General features: G+C 46.4%; 1 protein-coding gene and 2 non-coding genes across 5 annotated transcripts in view; all 3 read left to right on the forward strand.

The window, feature by feature from the left end:
- Positions 1 to 27,029, forward strand: part of ATG16L1 (autophagy related 16 like 1) — a 37,647-nt gene that overhangs the window by 6,952 nt on the left and 3,666 nt on the right. Inside the window, exons 3-15 of one of the 3 annotated variants that reach the window (XM_070269486.1) lie at positions 1,662 to 1,767; positions 2,519 to 2,592; positions 3,500 to 3,751; positions 7,802 to 7,867; positions 10,265 to 10,351; positions 11,013 to 11,069; positions 11,289 to 11,339; positions 11,968 to 12,070; positions 15,157 to 15,262; positions 18,663 to 18,733; positions 19,409 to 19,480; positions 24,626 to 24,746; positions 25,018 to 25,123. In XM_070269486.1, the coding sequence (XP_070125587.1) occupies positions 1,662 to 1,767; positions 2,519 to 2,592; positions 3,500 to 3,751; positions 7,802 to 7,867; positions 10,265 to 10,351; positions 11,013 to 11,069; positions 11,289 to 11,339; positions 11,968 to 12,070; positions 15,157 to 15,262; positions 18,663 to 18,733; positions 19,409 to 19,480; positions 24,626 to 24,746; positions 25,018 to 25,123 (1,272 nt within the window). The remainder of the gene's footprint in view (positions 1 to 1,661; positions 1,768 to 2,518; positions 2,593 to 3,499; positions 3,752 to 7,801; positions 7,868 to 10,264; positions 10,352 to 11,012; positions 11,070 to 11,288; positions 11,340 to 11,967; positions 12,071 to 15,156; positions 15,263 to 18,662; positions 18,734 to 19,408; positions 19,481 to 24,625; positions 24,747 to 25,017; positions 25,124 to 27,029) is intronic. The other 2 variants (XM_023642598.2, XM_023642599.2) reach the window with 2 other exon arrangements.
- On the forward strand, positions 13,000 to 13,275 carry LOC111774087 (small Cajal body-specific RNA 6). Its single transcript, XR_002808929.1, has one exon. It is a non-coding gene; the product is annotated as a small Cajal body-specific RNA 6 (non-coding RNA).
- Positions 23,851 to 24,112, forward strand: LOC111774085 (small Cajal body-specific RNA 6). Its single transcript, XR_002808928.1, has one exon. It is a non-coding gene; the product is annotated as a small Cajal body-specific RNA 6 (non-coding RNA).

Raw genomic sequence — 27,029 nt, forward strand, 5'->3', positions numbered from 1 at the left:
AGTAAATACTAGTGTAGATCAAGCATAAAATTAGGAGGGAGCATCATCCTGCCCCCTTTGCCCCCTTTATTTATGATAGGACATGTAGAGGAGGAGGTTCTCTCCCCTCCCTTCAGATACCGGTATCGTAGTTTTCCAGCTTTTTTCCTCTTCTCTCTCTCTGCTTTCCCTGGATGATGGTGTCAGCTACTCGCTATAGTCTGATAATGCATATCTGTAGCTCCAGCCCAAACCCTTCTCCTAAACTGTGAATCCCCAGGTCTACTCATCTACTGCTGTTTCTGATTTAGTGTGCAAACCCCTGCAGAGTTTCCAAAACTCCATTGACTCTTGAGGTCATCTGAACTCAGTCCATGGCCTCAGGTACAGCTGTTTGCCGACAGCTTTTACATGTCAGTCTCTAGCCTGGACCTCTTTATTTGAAGTTCAGGTTCTAACATCCAGTTCACACTAGACATACCCACTTGGATGTCCACACTGAATCCTTCAGGCCTCCGAGACCTGCTCTTCCCCGTCGTTCTTCCCCTCTCAGGAGGTGACGCCTCCATTTCATCTGGCTGAAACGTTGCTCTGGCTGAAAGCCTTAGAGTCATCTTTCTCTCATACCCCACCTCTCATCAAAGGCGAATTCTGTGGTCTCTCTTCAGAATCGATCTAGCTAGGATCTGCCCGATCTCCCCACCTCCACTGCCACCACCTTGATCGGAGCTGCCCTCTCGAGTCTGCACTGTGTGGTAGCCTGTAACTGGTCTCCCTGCCTCTACCCGTGCCGCCTGCAGTCTGCCGTCCACCCAGCAACATAGCGATCCCTTGGATCCGGCATTCCTCTGCTCAGAACCCTCCAATGGCTTCCAGTCGTGTGTAGTAAAAGCCACGGTCCTCAGAGGAACTCTAAGGCTCCGCGTGATCTCCCCACCCCTCCCTGACCCATCTCCCGTACCGCCTGCTGCGCCAGGGGCTCCAGTCGCCCTTCCTCCTGAGTACACTGGCTGTGTGGCTGCCTCCGGGCCTTTCCGACACTTACTGTTCCTCTGCTCACAAGGGCTCCACCCCCAGGGGTGGTGTGACTTGTTCCTCGCTTCTATCCACTCTCCAATCGTGGGGCACCTCTTGGAGCCTTCTTTGATTACCCTCCAAAGGATGGGAGCCCTGTCGCCCTGTTCCCCTCTTTACCCTGCTTAGTTTTCCTTCACAGCACATCTGACCACCTGGATGCACTGTTCATTGTCTGCTCTTCACTGACTGTCAGCTGCGTGAGAGCAGATTGTCTTCGCTGCCTTCCCCCCAGCTCCAGGAACCGTGCCTGGTACATAGTTGGCACTCAGATACTTACCGAGTAGGTGGACCTCCTTGTCTCTTCCCTGTTTACCAAAACTTCGTTCTGGAACCCGTCCTTCATTGCTGACACGACTGGTGGTTTGGGTTGTGGTTGGCTTATTTACCGCGGGCCTCATATGTCCTACTTTCTACTTCAGGGTTGTAGTGGCTTAAAACTGCATTTGCCTGGAGGAATTGAATGGCTTTCGTGGCTGTGTTGTCACGTAAAGGTTTGAAATTCTGAAGTTCTTGTTCCACTGCCTGATTGAAGGGGTTTGGGGTCTGATTTTTTTTTCCTCTCTTTTTTTGGATGTTCTTTTCATCTGCCTGGTTTGGGGATTTAGTCCTGGACATGACGGTGCGTGGAATGATAGTCAGCTACAGGAAATGGCCCAGCTGAGGATTAAACACCAGGAAGAACTGACTGAATTACACAAGAAACGTGGAGAGGTAGAGATAGCTGCTCTCGTCTGTCCTCTGCTCTGTGCGGGTCCTGCGGTGGGGAGGATGGGCGGGCAGGCCCTTCCACTAGAATTTGCAGCTGTCTTGGCTACATATGGCATCATCAGCTCCATCTGTGGAAATGAAACAACTGGAAAGATATGATGTCTCTACCTCCATCAGTAAGAGGTTATTTTTTGTCCAGCTATTGAGATAACTACCCGGTTGTCATGTTCCAACATGGCGTGAAAGGTACGAGTGGAGAAACTGTAATGAAAGGAGGCTTGGGCCACTGAAGGTCTTACACCTTCATAAGCTTTTGAGAATGAACCCTGCAGTTTCAGAAAAACTCATGAGAAAGGATTAAGTCCTGGGCCGTGTTTACTCTGGACAGTGGTCTGATGGCAAATTATGAAAAAATAGTTTACTGTCAGTTCAGCTGAATGGATCATTTCATCAGCTGAAGAGTCTGAATAGTTTGCCAGGGTGGAGGGCTAGACAGGTGTCCTCAGCAGGAACCTGGCGGTCACCTAGAGCACTTCTCACCCACCCAAGGCTGCCCTCAGCGGCGAACAGCACACACTGTTCCCGTGAGTGAACCCAGGCCCTTCAGCTCCTCTCTGCCACCCAGCTTCTTTCTTCTTGGCGCCTTGGCCCAACCCCACGGGCAACATTTCTTTCTTACACATGAAATAACCCACTATTACTTAGTTCCCAACTGAGGTGCTAATTTATGAAAATGTTCTTGTTTACTCCAAAGTTAGCTCAGTTGGTGATTGACCTGAATAACCAAATGCAGCAGAAGGACCGGGAGATGCAGATGAATGAAGCAAAGTGAGTAGAGACGACACCTTTTTTGGGACTGGTTCTGGGATCACAACTCCTGTTTTACTGTACTCTTGTGAGCGGGCCACTGGTGACTGGTGGCAAACAGTAGCCGCACTGGACTCAGCAAGAGTTTCCTTTCTGTGCGTGCACAGCTGGGATCCTGTTCTACCTGCTCCAAGGGTGGGAGAGGCCGGGACAGTGCCCTCAGGCTCCAGGTTCCCAGCATACGCCTGGGAAGTAACCTTGGCCCTTGGAGGTGTCCCCGAGGCATTCACGGTTCTCCCTGTGGCCACTGCATATGGGGGCTGGTATCTTGTGTGGTAGAGATTGTGCCAAGATGTCCGAGTGTGTGGCCTTTGGGAACAGAGATGAGTTTGTGAGCAGGATTATTGTTGACCAGGGAGAAGCCTGATAGACAAGATAAACAGGGGCTCTCAGTCCTAGGACTTTGAGCTGGAAGGGGAGTCTGGGTTTCGTCTGTGCCTCTTTCCGTACTGTGCAGAACAGGGTGTCTAGAGGCTTGGAAAGGTGGAGGACTTGCTCAGATGTTCTCACGCAGGGAATGATGGAGCTGGTGGATTGCCAGCCTCCTTTGAAGCCCCCATTACCACTCTGTTTAAGTATCGAAAGCTCCCTCTTCAAACCTGCTTTTTGAAAGGTGCTTTAACTAGTCAGTCTGGATGAATTTCACCCTAGGTGTTTCCTCTCCTGTTGGGCTTGTCCTGTGAACCAGTGGGGCTGGGCTTAGCTAAGTGAGATGTGATAAACATGAGTGTGCCACGTCATGCCTGTGTGATGGCTGAGGTTATTGTTGGTGCCCAGGTTCGCAGCTCGGGCACCCGGTCTGGCCCTCTGCCATCGGTGCCAGCCTCCTGCACGGTCCCATCCCTCCTCTGCATATCATGCTTTTCAGAATTGCAGAATGCTTGCAGACCATCTCTGACCTAGAGACAGAGTGCCAAGAACTGCGCAGTAAGCTGCAGGACCTTGAGAAAGCCAATCAGACCCTGAAGGATGAATATGATGCCCTGCAGATCACTTTTACGGCCTTGGAGGAGAAACTGAGGAAAACCACTGAGGAGAACCAGGAGCTGGTCACCCGATGGATGGCCGAGAAAGCCCAGGAAGCCAACCGCCTAAATGCAGAGAATGAGAAGGATTCAAGGTGGGAGCTCAGTGCACAGTTGCTGGTGTCCAGTGTTAGGAAAGTAAAACCTCGTTCTTTGAAAGGAAGGAAACAAACCCGACAGCTCTAACTACAGGTCGGGGGGGAAACCAGAAAACACTAACAAAACTAGAAATTGCACTGGTGGATATAAAGGAGATTGGGGTTTATGAGAACATTCTTACAGCTCAGCAAAGGATTACTTCCCCAGAGGGCTTTGGCTCCTACTATTTTTGCCAGTGAGGAGTTCTATTGTTTCAAGGAGAAAAGCTCATTCTTGAACAATATAAATTAAACCAAAATTAGAAAAAGATTGAATTGCCCTTCCCTCCATTTTATAAAACTGCTCAGACCTGTACCAAAAATTCTGATCTTGCTGGTATACAAGAAGGCTATAGTCCAGCGTCACATGGATGTAGATGTGAAATTCCCAAATCAAATTTGGTGGTGCTTTTTAAAAAAATTGACTGCAGTACTGCTAGGATTTATGCCAGGAATTAAAAGATGGTTTGTTGGGAAATCAATTATATGTATCACATTAGATGATAAACTATATGACCACTTTGGTAGATCCGAAAAAGGCCATTTGCTCAGACTCAATTCCTAGTTCTGATAAAAACCCTTAACCTGGGGGGGGGGGGGGTACCTTTCAATAAAAACACCTGTTTGTAACCAAGAGCCAGTAGTGTACTTAGCAGGGAAGCCTCCCACCCAGGACACTTGGAGTTGGAGTCTGGATGGAGGGAATTGTGTGTGGAAAATTCCCCCCAGAGAGTCTAGTACATGGGCGGTGAAGGGCCACCCTCTTCCAGACATGCCCATCAGTACCAGGAACAGGAGACGGAAGGGCGCCCTCCTCCAGACGCGCCCGTCAATACCAGCAGCAGGAGACGGAAGGGCGCCCTCTCGAGACTCAGAGAGGTGTTTTGGCCGATCAACCAGATAGGACACCAAATGCGGGGTCACTAGAATAAAGGAGAGGTTATGATTATCCACCTAGAAAATCTAAGAAAACCAACTGAGAAACTAGTAATAAGAGTTCAACAGAGATTAGAACGTTAAGAGTTTAAATCCCCACGCCAGTAGTTTAGAATTGGAAAAGATTATTGCAGTTAATCTGAGGGAATGAATAACTGAAAATAAGACTTAAAGAAGAATAATGGGCACTAACCCTACTAAATAATATAGTCAAGTAGATTTCAAAATTTGTAGAAAAGCTGAAACCATAAAGTAGAAGTAAAAAACGTGACTATTTTATGAAAAATTCCTAAAGAGGAGTTTTGGAGGGCTTTCTAAACTTTCAAAGTAATGGAAATAAAGAGTGGACTGTCGGGGCCAGCCCGGTGGCGCAGTGAGGTTAAGTTCACAGGTTCTGCTTCGGTGGCCCAGGGTTTGCCAGTTCCGATCCTGGGTGTGAACATGGCATCGCTTGGCAAAAGCCATACTGTGGCAGGTGTCCCACACATAAAGTAGAGGAAGATGGGCATGGATGTTAGCTCAGGGCCAGTCTTCCTCAGCACAAAGAGGAGGATTGGCAGCAGATGTTAGCTCAAGGCTAATCTTCCTCAAAAAAAAAAAAGAGTGGACTGTATAAAATTTTTAGGTTTCTTAACATCAAAGAACACTAAAACAGTCAGCTAGGATATGCTATTATAAAATAAATATTCTTAGGATAAAGTAAGGAATTGGTGAGCACTCAGACAGGTGGACATAAGGCATAGGTAATTCATAGAAGGCGGGGAAAAGGGCTCCTCATGTTGCTGGTGGAAAGGGCACTGCTACAACCTCCTGAAGGGCACTTGGGGATGTCCGGGGGCCTGAAAAGTGTTCCAACTTGTTGGACTTCGTCCTAAGGAAGTAATGAGACTTGTTCACAAATATTTTGTGTTAGCACATTATTCATGGAAGTGACAAATTACAAGCAGTGTATCCCTCAGTATGTATATGTATAGTAAATACATATTAATATGTATAATAAAATACATAAGTTAATATAATGTTAATATAAAATCTTGTTCTACAACATCCATGTTTTACATGAGTTAGATTAGAAGGAATTATATTGTTAATAGTGTTATTTCTGGGTGGCGAGATTATAGTTTCTGTTTTCTCACACTTTTCTATATTTTCTAACTTTCTTAAGTTTCTGTTGTGTTAAGAAAACATGACTTTTGTATTCTTTCTGTCTCATGTCTACTTTCAGTCAGATGGCCTGGCTTATGCCGTGGAGCTCGTAGGCAGCTGAGGGTGGTGAAGACAGCAGGGTTACCTGGGAGTTGTCGTGCTGCGTATTGAAAAGCTGCTTGAGGGAGCAGTGGGCAGGCTGAGGAGGCGGCTTTGAGCTCCACAGTGGAGCAGGAGAGTAATTCAGACTTTCTCATGAAAATGGGATGTGAGGCACGGGACTTCTCTGCCTCATTCCTTCCCTCAGATGGCTTCTGCTCCTCCTCAGAAGCTTCGCCCCTTCCTGCCAACCCCCCAGGTTGGATGTCCTCCTTCCAGCAGCCTTTGTTTCCCTGGGTCCTTGCAGAGCACGCTGTTTTGAAATAGCTCTTCATGTTCTGCCCCCCTCATTAGGCTGAGGAGTGTCCCCACAGTCAGGCACGGTGGCTGCTGTGGCAGACATACTCGGGGAATGTGTGAGCTCTTAAAGAAGGACATTTCCTTTCAGCTGAAGGCCAGCCTGCAGGTGTGTCTTCTCTCTGTGACCTTGGGTCTCTCCTTATCCGCCTTTTCAGACAGGTGCCTTTCTGGTAGAGGAGTGTTACCACTAAGATTCTGGTTTTCCTTCAGAAATAGTTCATAGGTCTTCTATTCCAGCTAAGAAAAATTTGTTAAGCTGTATTTTTTGTTGTTTGTCTTGTAAAACTTACTTTTCAGGGGCTGGCCCTATGGCGTAGTGGTTAAGTTCATGTGCTCCCCTTTTGCTGCCCGGGGTTCCCAGGTTCAGGTCCTGGGCATGGACCTACACACTGCTCATCAAGCCATGTGGCGGCATCCCACATACAAAATAGAGGAAGATGGACACAGATGTTAGCTCATGGCCAATCTTTCTCACCAAAAACAAACAAACAAAAACCCTTACATTTCATCTTGCAGGTATAAAATTAAGAGTGTAATGCACTTTTTCAAGCTACAACCTCATCCCTTCCTGATTCTGATATGCCACCCAGAGCACTTTTCCTCATTTTGGGAATTATCACTGTGGTAGAAGCTTTAAAAAAAATTCCAGCAGGATTCTTGACTGGAGCTCAGTAGCAGTGCTAGCGTTCTGGATTGGGGGTCCTTCACAAAGAGAGTAAAGCCACACTTGGAGGTGAAACTGCCACAGAAAAGAGAACGAGGCCGAGGTTAGAAATTAGGGAGCTGCTGAATTTAGGACTTGGGAAGGAGAGCCAGAAATAGTTCTGAGAGGGGGGAGAGCGGATGCGACTGCTGACTGCGGAAAAATTTTGCTACAGCTGAGACTGAGGTGTCCAGCCTTAGTAAATGGAAGCTGTGTACACTTTGACAGTTCAGGAATCTCACCGTACCTCAGTTCCCTCCTCTGTAAAATGGGAATAATAGAACTTAACCTCAAAGCATTGTTATAAGGATTAAAAAAGTAACTTAAAACCTGTCAAACAATAAAACCGTGCCACGTACCAGGAAGTTCTAAGTAAATCTTTATTATTGTTCTTGCTCTTGGTATGTTAGTGTAAGATGATTTGCTGTAGAAAACTAAGTGGGCTGTGAGTGACCCTGGATAAACTGCATGGGTCTTCCTGTCCTGAGGGCCTGGGTCCCCACAGAAGGCAGGCGTCTCCCTTGCTGGGTCTCTGCTTTCTCTAATAACATAATCCCTCCAGGCTTTGCTCTGCAGTCCTTTGTAATGGGAGCCCTGCTCATGTTACAGGCGTGGCTTTGGGCCTTTGGTGTCTTTGTCCAAGGTAGCTGTTATTTAACAAGCACTGAATATTCAAATGTGTTATCAGAACTGGTAGTTTATTGAGAGCCAAAACTCTATGTTTTCTTTAAGCAGACATAAATAATGGGCTTTCTTAAAAATAGGAGGCGCCAAGCCCGGCTACAGAAAGAGCTTGCAGAAGCAGCAAAGGAACCTCTACCAGTTGAACAGTAAGTAGAGATACATGAATCAAAACTGTGCTCTTAATAATTTGATTTGCTCTTTTTAAATAGTTTTATAATATTTTTATTGCTATAAAACCATTGTGTAGATCTGAGAAAGAAAGCCAGAAGGTTTAAGGGAGAAAATTAAAAAACTCATTACCCTCCAGAAAGTTGTTCCAGTTTATGCTCCTCATCAGCTGCATGAGTTCTGACTTCTGCAGCCTTAACAAGTGGCAGCATCACTGTCTTCCTGTTGACATGTTGATCCGTTTTCTGCCCCTCGTTGGGGCTGTTGCAGTGTAGTGCTGGGCCTGGGTTCTTTCTCTTGCTCTCTCCTTGGTTTGTGACTTTAAGTGGAGGTTTGGACAAACTTCTGAAGCGTAAGTGAAAACTAGGATCTCTTGGAACAAAAGGAATTGAATCAGTTTGGAGCTTTTTCTCATCTGGAGTTGGGATGGAAGATCTTCCCTAAGATTTGAAGCTTTGTTTTAAGAGTGGTGGATATTTTAATAACTAAATTCCCTTTGCTCTAGTTCAGTAGGTATTTTCTATTGAAATATATTCTGGAATATAGTGTTAGAATTATGATCCACTATTTTTTTAAATGTTGATTGCTTCCTTATAAATGGAGGAGAGTGGTTTAAATTCAGTTAGGAGTCGCCTACCGGACAAAGCTCTTCATTTATAAGAAAACAAAGGCTCTTATACTAAGCCTCTGCTTCAGATGTAGCATATGTACATTTCTTCTATACTCTCAGATGTGGAAAATGAATCTCATCTATTTTCCCGAAACTACAGAGTAAATAAATAATTGACCTGGAAATGAGAGTCGGTTCCGTAAAAATAACAGCTTACGAAAGCAGCATTTGTCTGCCTCCTATTTGCCAGCATAAACAGGTGAGTAGGTATAACAGACAGGTCAGTCATCTTGCTCAAGATCACACAGGAAGGGGCTGAGCTAAGATGCAGACCTAGGGCTATCAGACTGTACAGGCCTGTTCTTGATCTCTTGCTTCCCTGAGAGTAGAGTTTTTGGGGCAAAGGACATTTACATCTTTGATGGGTTTTGATAACCAGTTGCCACATCCTGTGGTTTTCATGGCCCTGGGCCTTTGCACAGTTCCAAGTACCTTTATGACTGTAAAATTCTATCTTAAAGCCTTTCCATGGGCTCAGCTAAGATTTGCCACTCTCACCGTCTCCACTGGTCCGCTGTCGCCCTTGTGTGAACACAAGTGACTGCCCCATACCACAGCCGAGAAGGAAGGAGCACTCAGCCGTGTTCTGTTTCTTCAGGCCTGCCTTTGTTCTCATCTGCATCCTGGCCAAGACTGGGTTCACTTACACAGAATCTGAGAGTCAAGAGCCAAGGAAAATAAGTTTACTTCGACCTAGTTTAACTTGCTAGGTAACAAGTTCTTAAGTCTATATTTACGTAATCCAGATAATAAATCCTGGGAAAATCTTGCTTTCAGGTTCTTATGAATCCGGAAATGAGGTGAGATGGTCTTAGGTTATTACATTTTGTTATTTTACTTCTCCATGCAGATTGCAACTTGGTGGGAGTCCATTAAGACCAAAATAATTACTTGCCTTCCCTCCAACCAGGAAAACAGGGAGGAGGGGGAATTCCAGAAGTGCTTTGCATCCGGTGGGATAAACAACAGCAAAGGAGCGTGTTCCTAGCACTTGATTACTTCGTGTGAACTGTGATGGGCTCCCCAAATGTCAGAGGCACTAGTGTTTAAGCACAAAATAGCCAGAGGCAACAATGAACTGCGTTTAGATTTCGCTCTCCTGGTTTTTATTATTAAAGTTATATTTAAGACTGGGATGTGAATGCAGCTGTTAGTTTCCCTGCCCTGTTAACAGTCCCTTTTCTTAGTCCCCTGGGCCTTCTCCCTACACTGTCATTTCCTAGCACTCCGTAGCTACCGCTACCGATCCTCTGTGCCGCTCAGCGTATCTCAGGGGAACTGTTTATCATGAGGGCTGCCATCCACTTGTTCACGTGCAGGAGCCTTTCAGCTGCGAACCAGACTTCTTCTGATGTGCAGAATCTACGTTGGTACTGGTTAGTGGTTATAGACTTAATAAGCCATTATTTGATTGCTTTCCAAGTGGGAGCTGTGTTTAGACCTAAAAGGATCAGAAGCTCACATTTAAGGTGATTTTCAGTTGGAATTCTGGATTTGATTGGAACAGGTTAAACCTTTCCTCCTTGTGTTGCTCAGAGCATGGCAGTGCCTCCGTTTTCTCCAGAGACCTCTTAACCGTCACCACCACAGCCAGCTCATGTAGGCTGTGTGTGACTAGGAAATGGTGTGGCCTTGGCAGGACAGACTCATCACAAAGCTCCTGTTTAGCAGGATCAAAGACTCGGCCTCTCACCCTTCTTTCCAGGGATGACGACATTGAAGTCATCGTGGATGAAACCACCGATCATGCAGAGGAGACCTCTCCCGTGCGAGCCATCAGCAGGGCAGCCACGTAAGTAGACGGGTTGGGCCTGAGAGGGGAGCTTGAGCTGTAGTTTGACAGAGGACGTTCATGGACACAACAGAAGGACAGTCTGATGCCCTCAGACCCCGTTGCTAGAACACCTGGCCCCTCCTGCACAACCACAGGGATTGTGACTTCCTGAGTGTCCCTGTCTGTCTCAGGTCACCTTTAGGTAGGCGAGCCGTCCCTTAGTGCTGCTACTAGCCGTTAAGCAGAAAAAAGTGTACTGGCTTCCTGAAAGATGGACAGTTAAACCCAGGCAGGGTGATTGTTTAGATCGTCCTGTTTCATTCATACTTGAGCTCCAGGATTTTTTTTATTTGCTAAAGCAGGACCAAAAGAATGGGGATTGGTTATTGACAGCCAGACGTGGTTAGGTCAGTTAGTTTCATTGTCTAAAACATTATTTCCAGGGACATTATTTTAACACTAGGGAACCTTGTATCTTTTCAAACTTCCAGCTGGGTTTTCCCTCCTACCTTCCCACTGTTTTCTGGTGATTCAATACTGTGTTGGGTTTCTTGGCTGGGGTTTGGGAACTCAATGGAAAATATGCACCCTGGTACCTATTTTTGTGGACTGTTTTTATTGATTGATTATTTGGGCAAAGTGTTTCTAAGGTTTAAACCTATCCTCCCCTCCTCTTTAGTAAGCGACTCTCGCAGCCTGCTGGAGGCCTTCTGGATTCTATCACTAATATCTTTGGGTAGGTTAGAAAACCTTCGCCTTCCCTTGTTACTGTGTGTGTAAATATACCTAAGTATATGTACATGATTTATTACCGTTTTTAAACGTACACCAGAGTTTCAGTGGTGCAGAGTATACAGATGCCTTGATTTCAGCTTTTCATTTAGCTTCTTCCTTTTTTCCTCAACTTCCCTTCTCTTAACCTCGCTGCGCGCTGATCTCTGGCCTGACTCTCTAGTCTGTCCGAGTCTCCCCTTTTGGGACATCACTCTTCTTCTGATGCTGCCAGGTGAAAACGTTATCCTCCTTAGCCCAGCATGCAAGTGTGGGTCGTTGGTAATCATACTGATCACCGCTTCACTGCCTCGATCGTCGAGTGTACCTGTGCTAACCCGGTGCTTTGCATGTCGCTGGGACTGCTGTTTGCCCTCTGCGCAGGGCGATTTGATGGAGCTCCTTGTGCAGTAATCACGCTCTCGTTGCTCTTTCTTTTGGCATGTGTTCCACTCCGCCTTGACCACAAGTGTATACTGAGGACGATTGTAACTAGGCATAGAAATCATCTCAAGGTGGTTTTACAAAAATACCAACAAGCTTCCTCAGAGCTAGCAGTTACATTCTGTTGAGAAAGTTTTCTAGCAGTTAATTGACTGAGGAAGCAGCTGTTCCTGAGGACTGCTTTTCAGTGTTGACTTTTGGAGTCCGTGAGTTAGCAGGCAGCGTGCAGGTTATATGCTATCTTAGCAGCTGTCATTTGAGTGAGGCTGCTTCTAATTTGGTGAATTGTTCTGTGGTTTGAAGGGTTGAGAAGGGAAAAGAAGCAGTTGACCAAGGTCATCTTTGAGTCCCTTCTGAGGTTTGACGGACGGTAAGCCTGGGCAGTCCTCTCTAATGTTCTCCTTCGTGTTACTCCTCAGGAGGCGCTCTGTCTCTTCCTTTCCAGCACCCCAGGATAACGTGGATGCTCATCCTGCTTCTAGTAAAGAAGTGAGGGTGCCAACGACTGCATTGTGCGTCTTTGTGAGTATGGTTTATCCCCAAACCTGTCCAAGCTCCGTATGGGAACAGCCCGACAATTAAAGTATCCTTTCCACTGCTGCAGCTAAGCCTTGTATTGTTCTATTTCTATCAGGCTTTACACCTGTTGGCTCTGACTGATGGAAGGGGTTGATATTTGTGGAGGACGGAACTTGTTGCAACCATTCTTCCTAACACAGGGCTGGCTGAGGGAGAGATCAGTACGATGAGAGATGGGGCAAGGGAAGACTGATCAGGGATGGTGAGAGATTGGGGAGTAATTCATCCAGTTGTCACCAGTTGGCTCCAGTTTAGAGTGAGATCGTAGACGGCAGTCTATTATGGAAGCCCAGTAGGACAGCTGTTGGCTTCCTGAATTACACCTGTATCTGTATGACCTCTGACCATTAGGAGCATACGGTTTGAATCAGGACATAGTCCTGAGCAGAAGCCACTGTGATACCAGGGCTGTCAGCTGGAGTTCAGAGCTGCCTCCTGGTACTAAAGGATGATCCGATCCCAGCGAGGGTGATGGAGCAGAGATTGAACCAGCCTGGGGACATGTAGAGTCCCTGGACAGGCCTAGCAGATGTATCGGGGGATTTGGGGTGGAAGGTGAAGCAGAAAAAGCAGAGAGAGCCCAGGTAGTTGGGCTGACTTGGGTTGTGTAGAGTGAGTCAGAGGAGCCAGCTTTCGGAGAGAAGACTTCTTGTAAAAGTGGATGGAGTTATATGGGGGTGTGTTCAGTTCCAAGCATAGGGAAGAACTTTAATAATTAGATATGACCACACAGTGAACTGGCTGAGCGATTGACCATCTGGGACATTGTCAAGAGAGTCTGCTCTGGAGGAAGAGTTGGACTGGGGGCCATTAAGGCTGCTTCTCGTCCTCACTCCGCTCCTCTGATTCCCTAAGGGGCCTGGGCTCCTGGAGGTCGATGATGATTGGTAAAAGGTCTGATTGCACTTCATGTCACAGTCCCTTCCTTGCCCTCAACTCCCAGCAGCCCATTTTTTTCCTCCTGTCACACTGAAGTCATGTGTCTGGGATAATGGAGCAGCTGACAGTTGGGGATTCTGTCAGCATGTGTTTCTGAGAGAGAATGGGTCACAGCTGACAAGTATCCAACAGAACCAGTTCTGCAGGAGATTGATGAGCGGCAGCCCTGGGTGTGACGGTGCATGATCTCAAGTTTTCAATCTGAGACCTCCTGCTTAGAAAGTTAGCATAAAAAAGAAAAAGAAGGGAATTGCGGGGAGTAAAGGTTTGGTGACCTGTCCTACAGCTTTTGAGCAGTGGGCCACAAGAGGGGGCTGGGAAATCCGGTCACCAAGCAAAGTAATAATAAAGTGCTGCTTATTCCCCTGTCAGTTAATAGAGTCACACTCTCAGTATTTCAAGCATCTTACAGTTTTTCAGTCCCAAGCAAATGTGAAGATTAGATTTTATCTTCCCAAAATGATTTTTTAGGCATGTGATTGATGACTTTTTTTTTTTTTTCTTTGCTGAGGAAGATTCACCATGAGGTAACATCTGTTGCCAGTCTTCCTCTTTTTGCTTGAGGAAGATTTGCCCTGAAGTAACATCTGTGCCAGTCTTCATGTGGTACATGTGTATGTGGGTCGCCGCCACAGCGTGGCCACTGACAAGTGGTATAGGTCCGAGTCCGGGATCTGAACCCGGGCTGCCAAGCAGGAGCCTGCTGAACTTAACCACTAGGCCACAGGGCCGGCCCCCTGATGACCTGTTTAATGATCTAATATTTATAATCCACGTTTTCCTTGGGTTTTTTTTTCTTTTTAATATGGAATTTTTCAGTTATAGGCAGAGGTAGAGATGAAAGAACTTCCAGGTACCACCGTCCAGTCAGCGGCTTCAGTGAGCCACATTTGCCCATCTTCGTGTATCTGTCCCCCTTCTGCTACAGCAATTTAAAACAAATCCCAGAGGTTGTGTCTCATCCATAAATCGTTCAGTGTCCGTGGTCTTCTGAGAGAGATTATGGCAACATCTTCTAGTATTCTCTTCCCATTCTAGAGTGGATGCTTTTTACTTGGTTTCCCTTCTTATCCTGAACACAGAAGCCATCTTCTCAGATTATGTGTTCCAGGGTGGATATTAGTCTCAGAAATTTCCTTCTGAAGAATTTAAATTCTCCCAAAATAACCCGTTATTTTTATTGAAGACCTACTCACAGTCAGGCACAGTCTTAGGCTGCAAACCTTACAAAGTCTTTTTTTAATAGATGGGCAGACTGAGGCTTTGGGAAGTTATGAAACTTGGCAGTGGTCACACTGCTTGCAGGCATTAGTGCCATGTTGTCTCCAGAAAGAGCTGCGTAGAATCCCACTATAATACCGAGGGGAAGCAGTGGACTGGCATTTGCTCATGTTTGGACTGCATTGCATATACTCCGGAAAGCCATAAAAGCTTGCTTTATCATGAGAAGCCATACTATACTTGACATATGTAGTTTAGTGTGTAGTATTAATGCATTTGAGACCAAAGAGAGGCACTTAATCATAGGTTTACTTTTGAGCTGTTGAGATCATAGTAGAGTATAGGTTGAAGTTGCATTATTTTTAGAAGAAATAAAATTAATGCAAAGAAAAGCTTTAGGCAGTTAGTAACTGTAAGAATAAAATGATCAGGGGCCTGCCCCGTGGCCCAGTGGTTAAGTTCGCACTCTCCGCTTTGGCCACCCGGGGTTTTGCCGGTTCAGATCCTGGGCGTGGATGTGGCACCGCTCATCAGGCCATGCTGAGGTGGCATCCCACATAGCCGAGCAAAAAGACCTGCAACTAGACTGTATAAGTACGTACTGAGGGGTGTGGGAGAAGAAGAAGAAGAAAAAAGATTGACAATAGATGTTAGCTCAGGTGCCAATCTTTAAAAAAAAACAATACAATGATCATAGAATCTTAGGGGACACTGGGCTAGGAATCCAAGTCAGTTTATGATTGGATCCCTCTCTGTAAGGGCGGGTGTTTATTAACCTTTGATTAGGTGTCCAAAGTGTTCCTTTGTATCAGGCTCAGTCCTCTTGGGAATGACAGTGATTGGGTTTGACACAGACGCTTGTCTTGCAGGATGCTCACGACGGGGAGGTGAACGCTGTGCAGTTCAGTCCAGGTTCCCGGCTGCTGGCCACAGGAGGCATGGATCGGAGGGTTAAGCTTTGGGAAGTGTCTGGAGGTGAGATGCCATCGGAGTGCACAGAAGGAAGTTGTGTTGGTGACATCTGGGTGACTTTGCTTTCACACATTCTTTGAATCACTCATCTTCTCAAAACATCCAGCATTTTGTGTAAAGAATCATGGGACCAAAGCATCATTCCATTTCAGTCACTCTTGACAGCTGAGTGGATGTCTGCTCGGTTTCCAAGTAGTGACTGGAAAATGCTGTTAAGTTATGGATAGGTTTGTGTTTGTGTTTTCTCAGATATATACTGATCAGAACCTCTTCCCAGACAGTACTGGTTTTAGAAGGAAAATACAAAATCTTAGTCATGGACTCTATAATTGAACTATGCTTTGAGCTGTGTTTTATGCAGTTAATAATGCCAGCGGCCATAGCCTAGAAAAAAGTGACTCAAGTCGTATCTGAGCTTGGGAATAGAGAAGAGGGGTGTGTCACTAGGAAAAATGTGTTGAACAAACAGCTTCTCAGACAAGGGCCCTAAGCTCAAGACTCAGTCTCGTTGATTAGACCTTGTTTCAGAAATGACCTCAGATACTCAGAAATGGGATGGCATTAAAACAGGAAATGGGAGTTAATGAAACCCTGTCTCAGAATTCTGAAGCTGGGCATAGCCCAATTTCATCCTCTTGAGATTCATGTAAGTATACACGTATTTTCAATAAAGCAAGGTCACCAGTGAGGCCGAAGGTTTCCATGGGAGCCACTTTGTCAGGTTTGCCTAGTTGTAGCACATACCTGCTCACTGTCTGGCCACAAAGAGGAGCAGTGCGCCTGTGTCCACGTTACTTCCTCTGATCTCAGGAGCCCTGTGTGATTAGAAAGGTGGGCGTCGCCCCTGTTAGGTGAAAGCACAGAAACTCTGAAGCACTGCTTGTCCGTAGTTGCTTGATTTCCGTGGCTAGTAAATGATTCCCTTGGCAAGGGAGCAGTAGAACCAGCACCTGAGCTGGGTGTTCAGACTGCGCCCTCCTCGCTTTCCACTGTGGCCTCCTCTGAGCTGTGGAGCCGCTCAAGAAGCGCGTGGTTGCTGCTTTTGACGTGTTCAGGGCAAAAGCAGTCTCTTATCCCTTTGATTATAATAGATTATCAGTAAAGCACCACACTTGTCTTCACTGGCCTTGATTTTCAGGAAAGTGACTCAGTAATTAAATCCCTGGCCGTTACAGCCGGTTGAAGCCCATCAAAATGTGTGCGTTGTGCCCAGAAACACCTTATAAGTGATCACTGCTGAAACTGTTACAGAAAACAATGCTAGAATCCATATCATAAGAATAGGAATTTTATGCAATTTGGTTTTTAAAAATCTAAGCGGATTGTTTTGATTATGCCTTGCAATTCAATAGAGAAAACGCTGGAGGTATTTTTGTTTTACTCCTTGGTCAGTAAAAATACCTGTAAGAAAATTAGGGATACCGACCTTTAGTAATAGGCTTGTCTTTTTGCTGCTGAAGAGAAAATCAACACTAATCAAAATTAATATTGACATAATTTGTGCCAGAACAGAGTTTGTGTTAATAAACTGAGATGTTTCTACTCGGTCTACAGAAATAACAGAATGTTTGGCAGCATTTTTTATAGTCTTTAGGAACAAATATTAGTCATGTCCTAGCTTTTTATAGGGCCTTTCTTCCACAGAGGACTTCCTGAGTCTTCAGGGTTTTCCCCTTGGCTAATATTTATTGAATCTTGAAAGAGACCAAGTCCAAGAGGCCTTTTATGGAATAGTTCAGGGGTCCTGTTTTTTACCCTTTAAAAACATCAGATGAATGGCACTTTCTACCCAGTAGAGCGTGTGTCCTTGCTCATTCTGTCAAAAGGAGAAACATTGGGAATTACTTATACAGATGGTATGGACAGTCTCCCCTGGCGCCTTCTAGATAAAACAGCTTTAATAAGGAGCTTGGTCTTCTGAGATCAGTCTCTTGTGTAGAATGATATTTATGGGTCATTTGTTGCATTTTGGCATTGTGTTAACTGCCAAACAAATAGACCGATATTTTGGGCATAAGCCAAAGAGGTATTTCTTAGAATTTGCTGTTATCTTTCTATCTGTGAAGGTCTAGTCTAAACGAAGACCTTAATTAGTGGGTGACTTTTTTTTTGACTCTTGAAAATCTAATGAAAGCTAGGATCCAGGAGAAGGCATTAAATTTGCTATATTTTGCAAGTAAATTGAGAGGAGGGGTTCATTGACCAGGTTAATAATCCTGGCCCTAAAATGTATTTGACAGCTCCAAACCAGCATTCATATCATTATTACTATTTAGAGGTACTGAGTATTCACTGAAATGTTCCCTATTCTGTTGCACCCCTTTTATGAATTTCATTAGAGTGGTTTCCTAGTTGTTTTCCTAGCTTGTCTGTATAGGTCATCCTTAAGCTACCCTTTAAAAAAGGAACTTAATCACATCGTCATTGTGACTGTTACACTTCTGAGTTTGTGCCTGCATCGTCATTAGAGTTCCCGTGTGGGTGGCCAAAGATGTCTGACAGCAGGGCCCGGGAGTGGGTGGCCGGGTCTGGGGAGAGAGCGGGGAGCGCCCTGGCAGGCAGTTAGATTGCCAGCATATGGTTCCTGGAGATAGAGTAAGTGTAACGAAAAATTCCAGAAACTCCAGACTAGTTTTACTGGCATTCTAATGACTAGCCAGTAACACAGAACTGAAAAAATTTCTCTTCAGATCTTTATGAGAATTACCACACCTTGGGTTCTGAAAATTTAATGGTCAGGCTCTACAAAAGGGATTGTTAAGTTGACACAAATACTGATCAAATTCAAAGATGTATTTCTGTAAATTAGAAATTTTTACTGAGAGGGTCCGGCCCAGTGACACAGGAGTTAAGTGCGCACGTTCTGCTTCGGCGGCCCAGGGTTCGCCCGTTCGGATCCCAGGTGCGGACACAGCACCACTTGGCAAGCCATGCTGTGGCAGGCATCCCACGTATAAAGTAGAGGAAGAGGGACACGGATGTTAGCTCAGGGCCAGTCTTCCTCAGCAAAAAGAGGAGGATTGGCGGCAGATGTTAGCTCAGGGCTGATCTTCAAAAAAGAAAAATTTTTACTGAGAAATAACAGAACTGAATAAACTCAGCCTCTAGGTCTGTTGACATGCTTTCAAAATCCTGCACTTATCTCTTTGTGAAGAGAATCTATGGCACTAAGTTTCTTGAAAGGAACAGCTTAAGGACACGTGCAGGATGCTAGGCTCTGCCTCTGCGTCCATCTTCCTTGCTCTTCGAAACTGACGAATGGTATATTTTTGTCTAGTAGTCTGTCTTGCTGTTTTTGATTCTGTAACAAAGTAATCGGCTCCCATTGTATTTCAGGTGCTCCGTTTTAACTTACCTGTTAGCTTTACCTTTCTGTCTTTCTTCAATCTTTCTTTTTATGCAGACAAATGTGAATTGAAGGGTTCCCTCTCCGGCAGCAACGCAGGCATTACAAGCATTGAATTTGACAGTGCTGTGAGTATCTAATACCCATGGAGACAGGCAAGTTTAGAGGTTTTTAGAAATAGTTTAAGATGTCTCGTTGTTGAAATTTAAACGTAACTCATCTGATTTTTCTGCTATGCTCTGTCTTAAGTCAAATCAGTGTTAGAGGAGGATGCAGGTAGATTATAAATCCTATGCTGACCATTACCATGTTGGAGCCTGGGTGGGGCAGGCAGGTCTGCGGTACCCAGCAGTCAGTGTCTGCAGACTTGAGAAAAGCCCCGCTTTGGGCCAGGGCAGTGCAAGTGAGAGGAGAGGGTCTAGCTAGATGTGTTGGAGATGAGCAGGTCTCCCAGGGGTTAATTGGGAAGAGAGGCAAGGGGAGAGTCAGTGCCTCTGGGCTCTCCGGCTTTGACAGTGTGTAGAGAAAACCAGCATTTGCTGTTCATGAATGTGGCGGGGAAAATGAACAAGGGAGGACGAGTTCTACTTTGAGCTGGAGGGTCTGCAGCATTCAGGCGAGGCTGAGTGAGCTCAGAAGGGTCTGGACTTGATAGCACACCAGTGATAATGCCTGGTGTTGGGATCAGGTGAATGGTTTGGGGCATCTAGAGCTCCTTGGACTTGACTCTTGGGGAGTTTGTATTGTGTGAACTGAATTCCACTATTGTGGCTAAAATTTGTTTTCCCCCTTTATTCCTATAGGGATCTTACCTCTTAGCAGCTTCAAATGATTTTGCAAGCCGAATCTGGACTGTGGATGATTATCGGTTGCGGGTAAGATGCAGTTAAGAAAATTAGTACAGTTGTCTGAGGGGGATTGGTACCAGGGACCCTTGTGGATACCAAAATCCACTGATGCCCGAGTCCCTTGGCCCTCTGTGTCCCCAGGTTCCACATCTGCGGGTAGGGAGGGCCGAGAGTATAATCTCCAAACTTCAAGTGGTTACTGGGGCACAAAATGTGGGAAGTGGCAGGTTGATTAATGAAGAGAATAGTGTGTGTTTTCCTGAAAACCATACTTGATTCCCCCTGCCTTTTCTCATTGGAAAAATTTGTATTTCTACTTTATACTCTTACTTTGTCCAAGATTCAGTTAAAAATATTTGCAGTAGGAGGGCCAGCCCATTGGCATAGTAGTTAAGTTTGTGCACTCTGCTTTGGCAGCCTGGGGTTTGCAGGATCAGATCCTGTGCACGGACCTAGCATTGCTCATTAGACCATGCTGTGGCAGCATCCCACATTAAATAGAGGAAGATTGGCACGGGTGTTAGCTCAGCAACAATCTTCCTCAAGCAAAAAGAGGAAGTTTGGCAGCAGGTGTTAGCTCAGGGCCAATCTTCCTCACAAAAAAGCAAACAAGAAAATTGCAGTAGGAAACACTGACATTTCTGTGAAAGATTTGGGATACTCCTGCTTATAGGAACCAGAAACTTGATAGTTACCAGTTTTAGCTGAACTTCAGCAATCTTAACACCAGCATATGAATTGTGTTTGTTATGGGCTCCAAGACTTAGCAATTACCCAACGGAGTATAGCTGGAAAGTAGGACGTGTAAGTACATAATAGGATGCGCTTGTGATAAAGAGAAACAGCTCTGAAATAAAAGCTAGGAGACAAAGTGTACAGGAAGGGAGAACAAGGGGCTCAGATGTTCAGGAAATCTGCATCTGAACCCAAACCTGCCCAGGAGTCTCTTGGATTCTGCGATGAAGACCAAAACTTGGTGGTTATATCGCCTTGTTCTAATGAAAAACAGCTTAATGTGGACATGCTTTTCTCCTTAAGCTTGAAGGAGTCTTCACTTCAGCTCACTAAATAAAGGCTACTGAAGGAGAAAATGGAGGATGAACTTGACATTGGTAGGCTTTTTACCAAAAAATGTTTGACACAAGCTCTTGTGTATCAACTCACATGGAAAATGGCGTGATGTTGAGATGAACTTCTTAAAGATAAATCTACAGGGAGGTTGTCGGGGGCTGCGCTAGAATGGTCCGTTAGGTGGTTTCTGGTGTTCTGATTTGATGATGTAGGGATGGAGCTGGAAAAATCCTTAGAGACACAGTTAACATCACTTAGGCCTTCCATCTTCTTGAAGCAGCTAAATGCAAAATTACCAGTATTAGGTGCTAGCCAATACCTGAAAGATGGTGGTAATTCTTTATTCTTAGTTGAAAGAAGGTCCAGGGCTAGGTTTGCAGAGTATGAGACATGAAGATGACAAACATGATGTTCTCTCGTGAAGGCTGAAGGGCCTGCCCTGTGTTCTCATCTGAATGAGGGCACAGAGAGGTGACTGTGGAGGCCTGCGGGCAGGCCAGGACTGCTCAAGCACCAGCTCCCATCTGGCCAACGCTCGCACAGGTCTCAGTGGGAGGCCTGTAGATCTGCACCCTAAACGCGGAAAAGATGCCCAGCCTGTTCTCAGGGCGGCATTCCAGTCTGGCCTGCGGTATGCCATCCTTGATTTAAGCGTCTGTCTCTTATTGGACATTTAAGACAGGGTTGAGTACTTCTGCAGATGTTTCTTGCCTAAAGGAGAAGGGACTTTTCTTGAGTGGCTTCTGTGCGTTTGACCCAGTTCTGAGGTATATTGTGTACCTACAGCTTTAATCCTCAGGAGGAGCCAGGTGGGGTAGGTAGATGAGGAAGCTGAGGCTCAGATAAGCCCATAAAATTACCTAGTCACACAGTTAACAAATAAGATGAGAATTGGAATTGAGGCCTGTGTTCTTTCCTCTGTTTGCTTGGCCTGGGTTAGCCTAGACTGAGGTACAGTAAATCTGTCTAATTAGTGAAGACGAACATGCAGCCTTCCTTATATTTTAGGTGGGCATCAGCCTTTGGGTCCGAAATAGCAAGAAGGGGCCCTGGAGGAGGCAGGAGGATAGACCTGGGAGACAGGTCATGTGGCAAGCTTTCCTACTCGGCCAGCTTGCAGAGGTGGATGAGTTTCACTGGAGAGGGTGCTCTCCACGGCTGGGGCACCATGTGCAGGCTGTGGGCTGACGAACTGGGGGGTGATGCTGGGGCTTGTCTGCTGGACTGGCTGGTCTTGAGGGCCTCTTGTCTGCTCCCACCTGTGTCCTGTCCCTCGGTAAATGTCTGAAGGAGATCAGGAGGCCTTTTAAACAGGTTCTCCATGCCCAGAGAAAGTGCAGGGAGCTGTTACCCACCTCCAGGAAGTGAGAAGGCTCCCTGCGGTGGGAGGTTCTGGCTTCTGCTTAGACCCCAGTGAGCAGAGGATGTTGGAGGACATGAATGGACACCCATGTTCTGAGACTCCAGATCCAAGCCCTGGGCAGGGCCTCCTTAGCTTTTATGAGGAGCGGTGGTGTTGGGAAAGACTCGCATGCAGGGAGCAGCTGCTTGGGGGTGCTTTAGCGTGCTTTCAGTGGAGGTGTCCTGGGAACAGCCTAGGATTGAAAGGAGTCTGTTGGAGGACTCTTCAGTATCAGGTGTTACAGACTCCCTTCAAAATCCGAAAGGACAGGGGCCACCCCGTGGCCGAGTGCTGAAGTTCACTCACTCTGCTTCGGCAGCCCAGGGTTTCGCCAGTTCAGATCCTGGGCGCGGACATGGCACACACCGCTCATCAGGCCATGCTGAGGCCGCGTCCCACATGCCACAGCTAGAAGGACCCACAATAAAAATACACAGCTATGTACCGGGGGGCTTTGGGGAGAAAAAGGAAAAATGAAATCTTAAAAAAACTAAAAGGATAGTGCAGAACTGCCTGGCTGCTCTCGAAGGTGTGACTTGAGGCACTGGGTGGAGAAACCGCTCTGCTCCTTCTCTGACGGTCATGTGGAGAGGTGGCCCCCGTTAGGGCTGGCTTCCAGGTGATGAGGGCATGGAGGTGGAGCCTGGTCGGCCTCAGGCGGGGACTCGGTTTCCACCAAGAACAAGATCAGTAGGAGTCCAGACCTTTTCAGAAGCAAGCTCGTGTTCTGTATGGAGCGCCAGGAAATAAAAACGTCTCTCTTCTTTGTCCGTTAGTCCACCAGGAAGTAAGTCAAGAGGGAGATGTATGCTCAGAAATGTTCATTACAGCATCATTTGTGATCCTGAAACTTTGAAAGTGACCTAAGTGTGTGCTGGCCAAGGACAGTTCAATTCAGTTGTGGTCTCATCACGTGAAGATTATTTAGCTGTTAAAGTAGCTATGAAGACTCTTAAGAGGGAGTGTGCAAAAAGGAAGAGAAATAACGCTGTCAGCTGTGTGCCTTGTCACAGGGCACCGTGTTGCATCCTCACTGAAACAGCCTGAGGACGGGTTTAGTCTCATAGATGTTAGAGACCCAGGGCGTTCAAAGTCAAATCAGTGTGACCCCGAAGCCCATGCCCTTTCAGCTGTCACATGAAAAATTGCCTAAGCTATAATGTCAAAAGAGCAATGGATAAATTTTCGGAATATTTCACATGAAATTTATGGAAATATTAACTTTTAACATGTGCATTTAGAGTATGTAAAATGAGTGCAATCGCATAGCCCATTGTGAGCAATGTCTTTTCCTCCTTGTGTTTGTGAAATGTAATTTTCCTTTTGTAGTAAGAAAGAAGATAGTGCATTTTATGATGAAATGGTTCTTTACTAAAGTAGAACTGAATTTACACATACCTGTTCTGTCTCTCCCCGTGATTTGTACAGTGCCTTATACTGCACAGAATCATTCTTCCTGTGCTGTATTTAATGTACACTTCGTTGCTGGAGCATTCTTGATCTTACCAGAAGGGTCGGGAGGTTTTCACACAGCTCTGGCACAGCTGCCACCTGGCTGGCAGCGGTTGGAAGATGCTGTTCCGGTTTCAGAGAGGTTTAAGTGTGGGAGAAATGAGTCTTAGAATCTGCAGACATCGCCCATTGAAAAGGGAGAAGTCCATGTGGCCTAAGTTTTCTGTTCTAGTGTAACGTGGAGTCGCTCCACTGTGCATAGGGGAAAGATCAGTTTCCAAAGTTTAACAACTAGGAGCCTCTCGAGAGTGGGGGTTGGAACTCAGGAAGTCAGCACTTGCAGGGAAGTCTATTAGAGTCTTTTAAAGGCTTTTTTTCTTTCCTTTTTTTTTTTAATTAACAAATGTCAGTGAATACCTTCTGAGCCTTTGAAATTTTGCACATATAAACATGTTGATCCACGTTGAAAAGAGGTCAGTGATGAGTAGTAAAAAGGCTGACTCCCCAGGTCCCCTCCTTGCGTCTTCATCATCCCCAGATGCCTCTCTCCATCCGGCTCCAGTGATGCTCTGATGGGCAAAGGGGCAGCTGACACTCCGTGAGGTCCCAGTTCTGTGTTCTTGGCAAGCCCAGGGCCGATGGCGTAGTTGGCGTCCCACAGCTTGTCACGAAGGGATTTGATTGTTGGCAGTGCTGGTATCTGTGGTTGTGATCGGAAGGTTCAAGCTGAGGCCTCTGATTGAAAAACCCCCAGGGAGGTTAATTGTTTATTTAAAGAGTCCTGATGTTTCCTTTTGTAAATTATGCCTGCAGGGAACCTGTCTACTCTGACTTTAGATAGGGAACTGACTTTCAGAGGCGCTGGGTAAAATCTAGGCTTTTAGAATTTTATAATTTGATATAATCCAGACTTACAAAAAAGCTTCAAGAACAGTACAGACAGGTGTCTGTAATAGAGCTTGTTTCAAATAAGTCCTCCCACTGCCCCTCTTTTTTTTGAGGATGGGGACACGTGGCATTTGTACTTCTAGTGTTGGACTTTCTTTTTCAGTGTTATTTGTGGTAGGAGGTTTATCCTCTTCCTCTTGATAACTCACTTCTGGACAGCACCCAGAGATGGCTTTCTGGGTGTTTCCCCAGCGTCCTGTCCTCTCTGAGCATTCCTGACTGGATCTGGGGGCGTCGGAGAAGCTGACTCTCCCAACGTGGCGCCCCCAGGCTTAGCCTGGCCCTCTTCTCTCTCCCAGCACACACTCACCGGACACAGCGGCAAAGTGCTGTCGGCCAAGTTCCTGCTGGACAATGCGCGCATTGTTTCTGGAAGTCATGACCGGACCCTCAAACTCTGGGATCTACGCAGCAAAGTCTGTGAGGAAATTCACTCTCTCTATCTATCTGTATGACGAGACAGTATCCACGGAGGTGTTTGTTTCCTGTCAAAGCCTGCCTTTAGTGTGATTCAGTGGGAATTTCAAGTCCAGTTTCATGTTCAGAGTGGCGCTGGGGCAGTGACAGTGTCTCATGTCTGAGGCTTCATTCAAATGGGTGGTTCTAATTGCTCAGGGTCAGAGGGCGGGATGTTGTCTGCACAGCCATGGAGGGGCCTCTGCTTGATTACCAGTGTTCGGTTTTCTTTCAGGCATAAAGACCGTGTTTGCAGGATCCAGCTGCAATGATATAGTCTGCACGGAGCAGTGTGTAATGAGTGGACATTTTGACAAGAAAATTCGTTTCTGGGACATCCGGTAAATACTCAAGAGGTTGGTGGGGAGGCAGATGAGGGGGTCTGTACGTGGTACAACCATGATGATGCTTTGTATACGGGTTGTTTTTAAATTCCCCGGAAATGGCAGAAATGAGCTTCAGCTCAGGTTTATCTTAACCGTGTGCTGTTCTTCACCATGAAGCGACTGTTGCATTCCACGTCGCTTGTGAGCATGCACTGTGTACTTACTGGGCTCTTTCCCAGCTGCTAAATACACACAGTTGAACGACTCGGTAGGAGGTGCTTTCGATTGCAGTCTGGCAGGCAAGACACCCGGGTCTGCACAGTGTGCTGACGCAGAGCTGGGCTCCTTTGTCTAGGATGGTGGAGGGCGCCTCCCAGGATTAGAATGACAGGCAAGCAGCCTTCACGTTGCAGAAAAGCCCTGACAGACGTTCCCGACCGGAACAGCAGAGCCACTGGGGGTGGCTGGAGAGGGCACGTCAGGGCGGGCAGATGAGACTAATAGAGTGGGTTGGGATCAGGTTGCCACAGGCTTTTTGTGCCATTTGTAAATGACTTGATCTGGTAAGCCATTGGGTGTTTTGCAAAGGATGGCTCCCCAGAGCCAAGTGGGTTTGGTGGCAGTTTAGAGGGTGCGTTGGGGAGCAGCGATATGGTAAAGAGTGAGTGAGGATCTGAGCTCAAGGCAGTGGAGGGGGCATCAGTTGAGGGAGAATTTGGACGGGGCTTATTGAGAAGTTGGATGTGGAGGGTGAGGAAGGGGGAAGTAAAGCAGGACGGAGAATACAGGACACATGGGGGTGGGGTGCAGAGAGCGTGTTCAGATTAGGACATTAGTTTGTGGTTTCTAATAGATGTTCAGAAAAACAGGAGCAGAACTTTTGAGAGAAGCTGGATGGGAGGAAAAGATCAGAAGGCCTCAGTGAGCAGGAGGCCTTTGAAGACGTGGGGACGGCTTACTTGAAGACGCGTAAAGCCACGGGAGGCCAGCACTTAGGGAGCTGCCCCGGGAGGAGCGGCCAGAAATGGGAAGAAAGCGAGCCAGCCGGAAAGCCCTATGCCAGCCACAGTTAGGGGCGTGGAGGGGTCGGGTGGCAGGAGGAGTCCAGTAGGGTGAGGCTTCTTGGTTAGGAGATAAGTGGGTGATCTGATTGGCAGAAGAGTGGGGCATGAAGAGCCTGTGGTTATAGATGCGGCTCAGAAGGGCTCCCAGACACCTCTTCACGGTGCAATCGTAACCTTTGGCTAGCTTTTTTAAACCTGAAATTTGAACCTGAAACGTGGAATTTTGTAGAGTTAAACTGGATGTTGGGAGTCTCCTGGCCCACCCCTGATTTGACAGATGAACACTCTCTAGTCCCAGGGAAGTGGAGTGGCTTGCTTCCAGCCACGTGTTTAGCAATAAAAAGATAAACTCAGTTAAGGTTTGAGGCAGGAAATAATTTCGTTGAAAGCTTACAACAAAATGACTCTAGAAGAGGTCAGTGCGTCCTCTGGCTGTCTCAGCAACAGGGCCCTGCCCAGGACTGCTGTCACAGACCTGGTGAGTACTGGGGCCCAGAGAGCAGCAGGGAGAATGAAAGGAAGGAGATACTCAGGGTGGTGACTCTGCCGTGGAGTCGCAGGTCCATGCTGCGAGTCACTGAGCTGGCCTTGGAGGGCCCCTGAGCTGAACTCCAAATGGTAGGAAGCCTGCGGGAGAGCACACATCTTCCATGTAAGACAGTCCAGACCTGATCAAGTTTGTGTGCCTCCAGAAGGGTTGAAATGATGAAACTGAAATAGCTCTAATGGGATAGTGGCCATGCTTAGCTCCTGCTGATCAGAAGCTCTGATTGGCAGTTAATTGTGTCATTCCCAAAATGGACAAGGAAATTAATTCTTACCCAGTTCAGAGTTGTAGTATTCAAAACTACTACCAT

Source organism: Equus caballus, chromosome 6 (assembly GCF_041296265.1).
Source record: "Equus caballus isolate H_3958 breed thoroughbred chromosome 6, TB-T2T, whole genome shotgun sequence".
Lineage (NCBI taxonomy): Eukaryota > Metazoa > Chordata > Mammalia > Perissodactyla > Equidae > Equus > Equus caballus.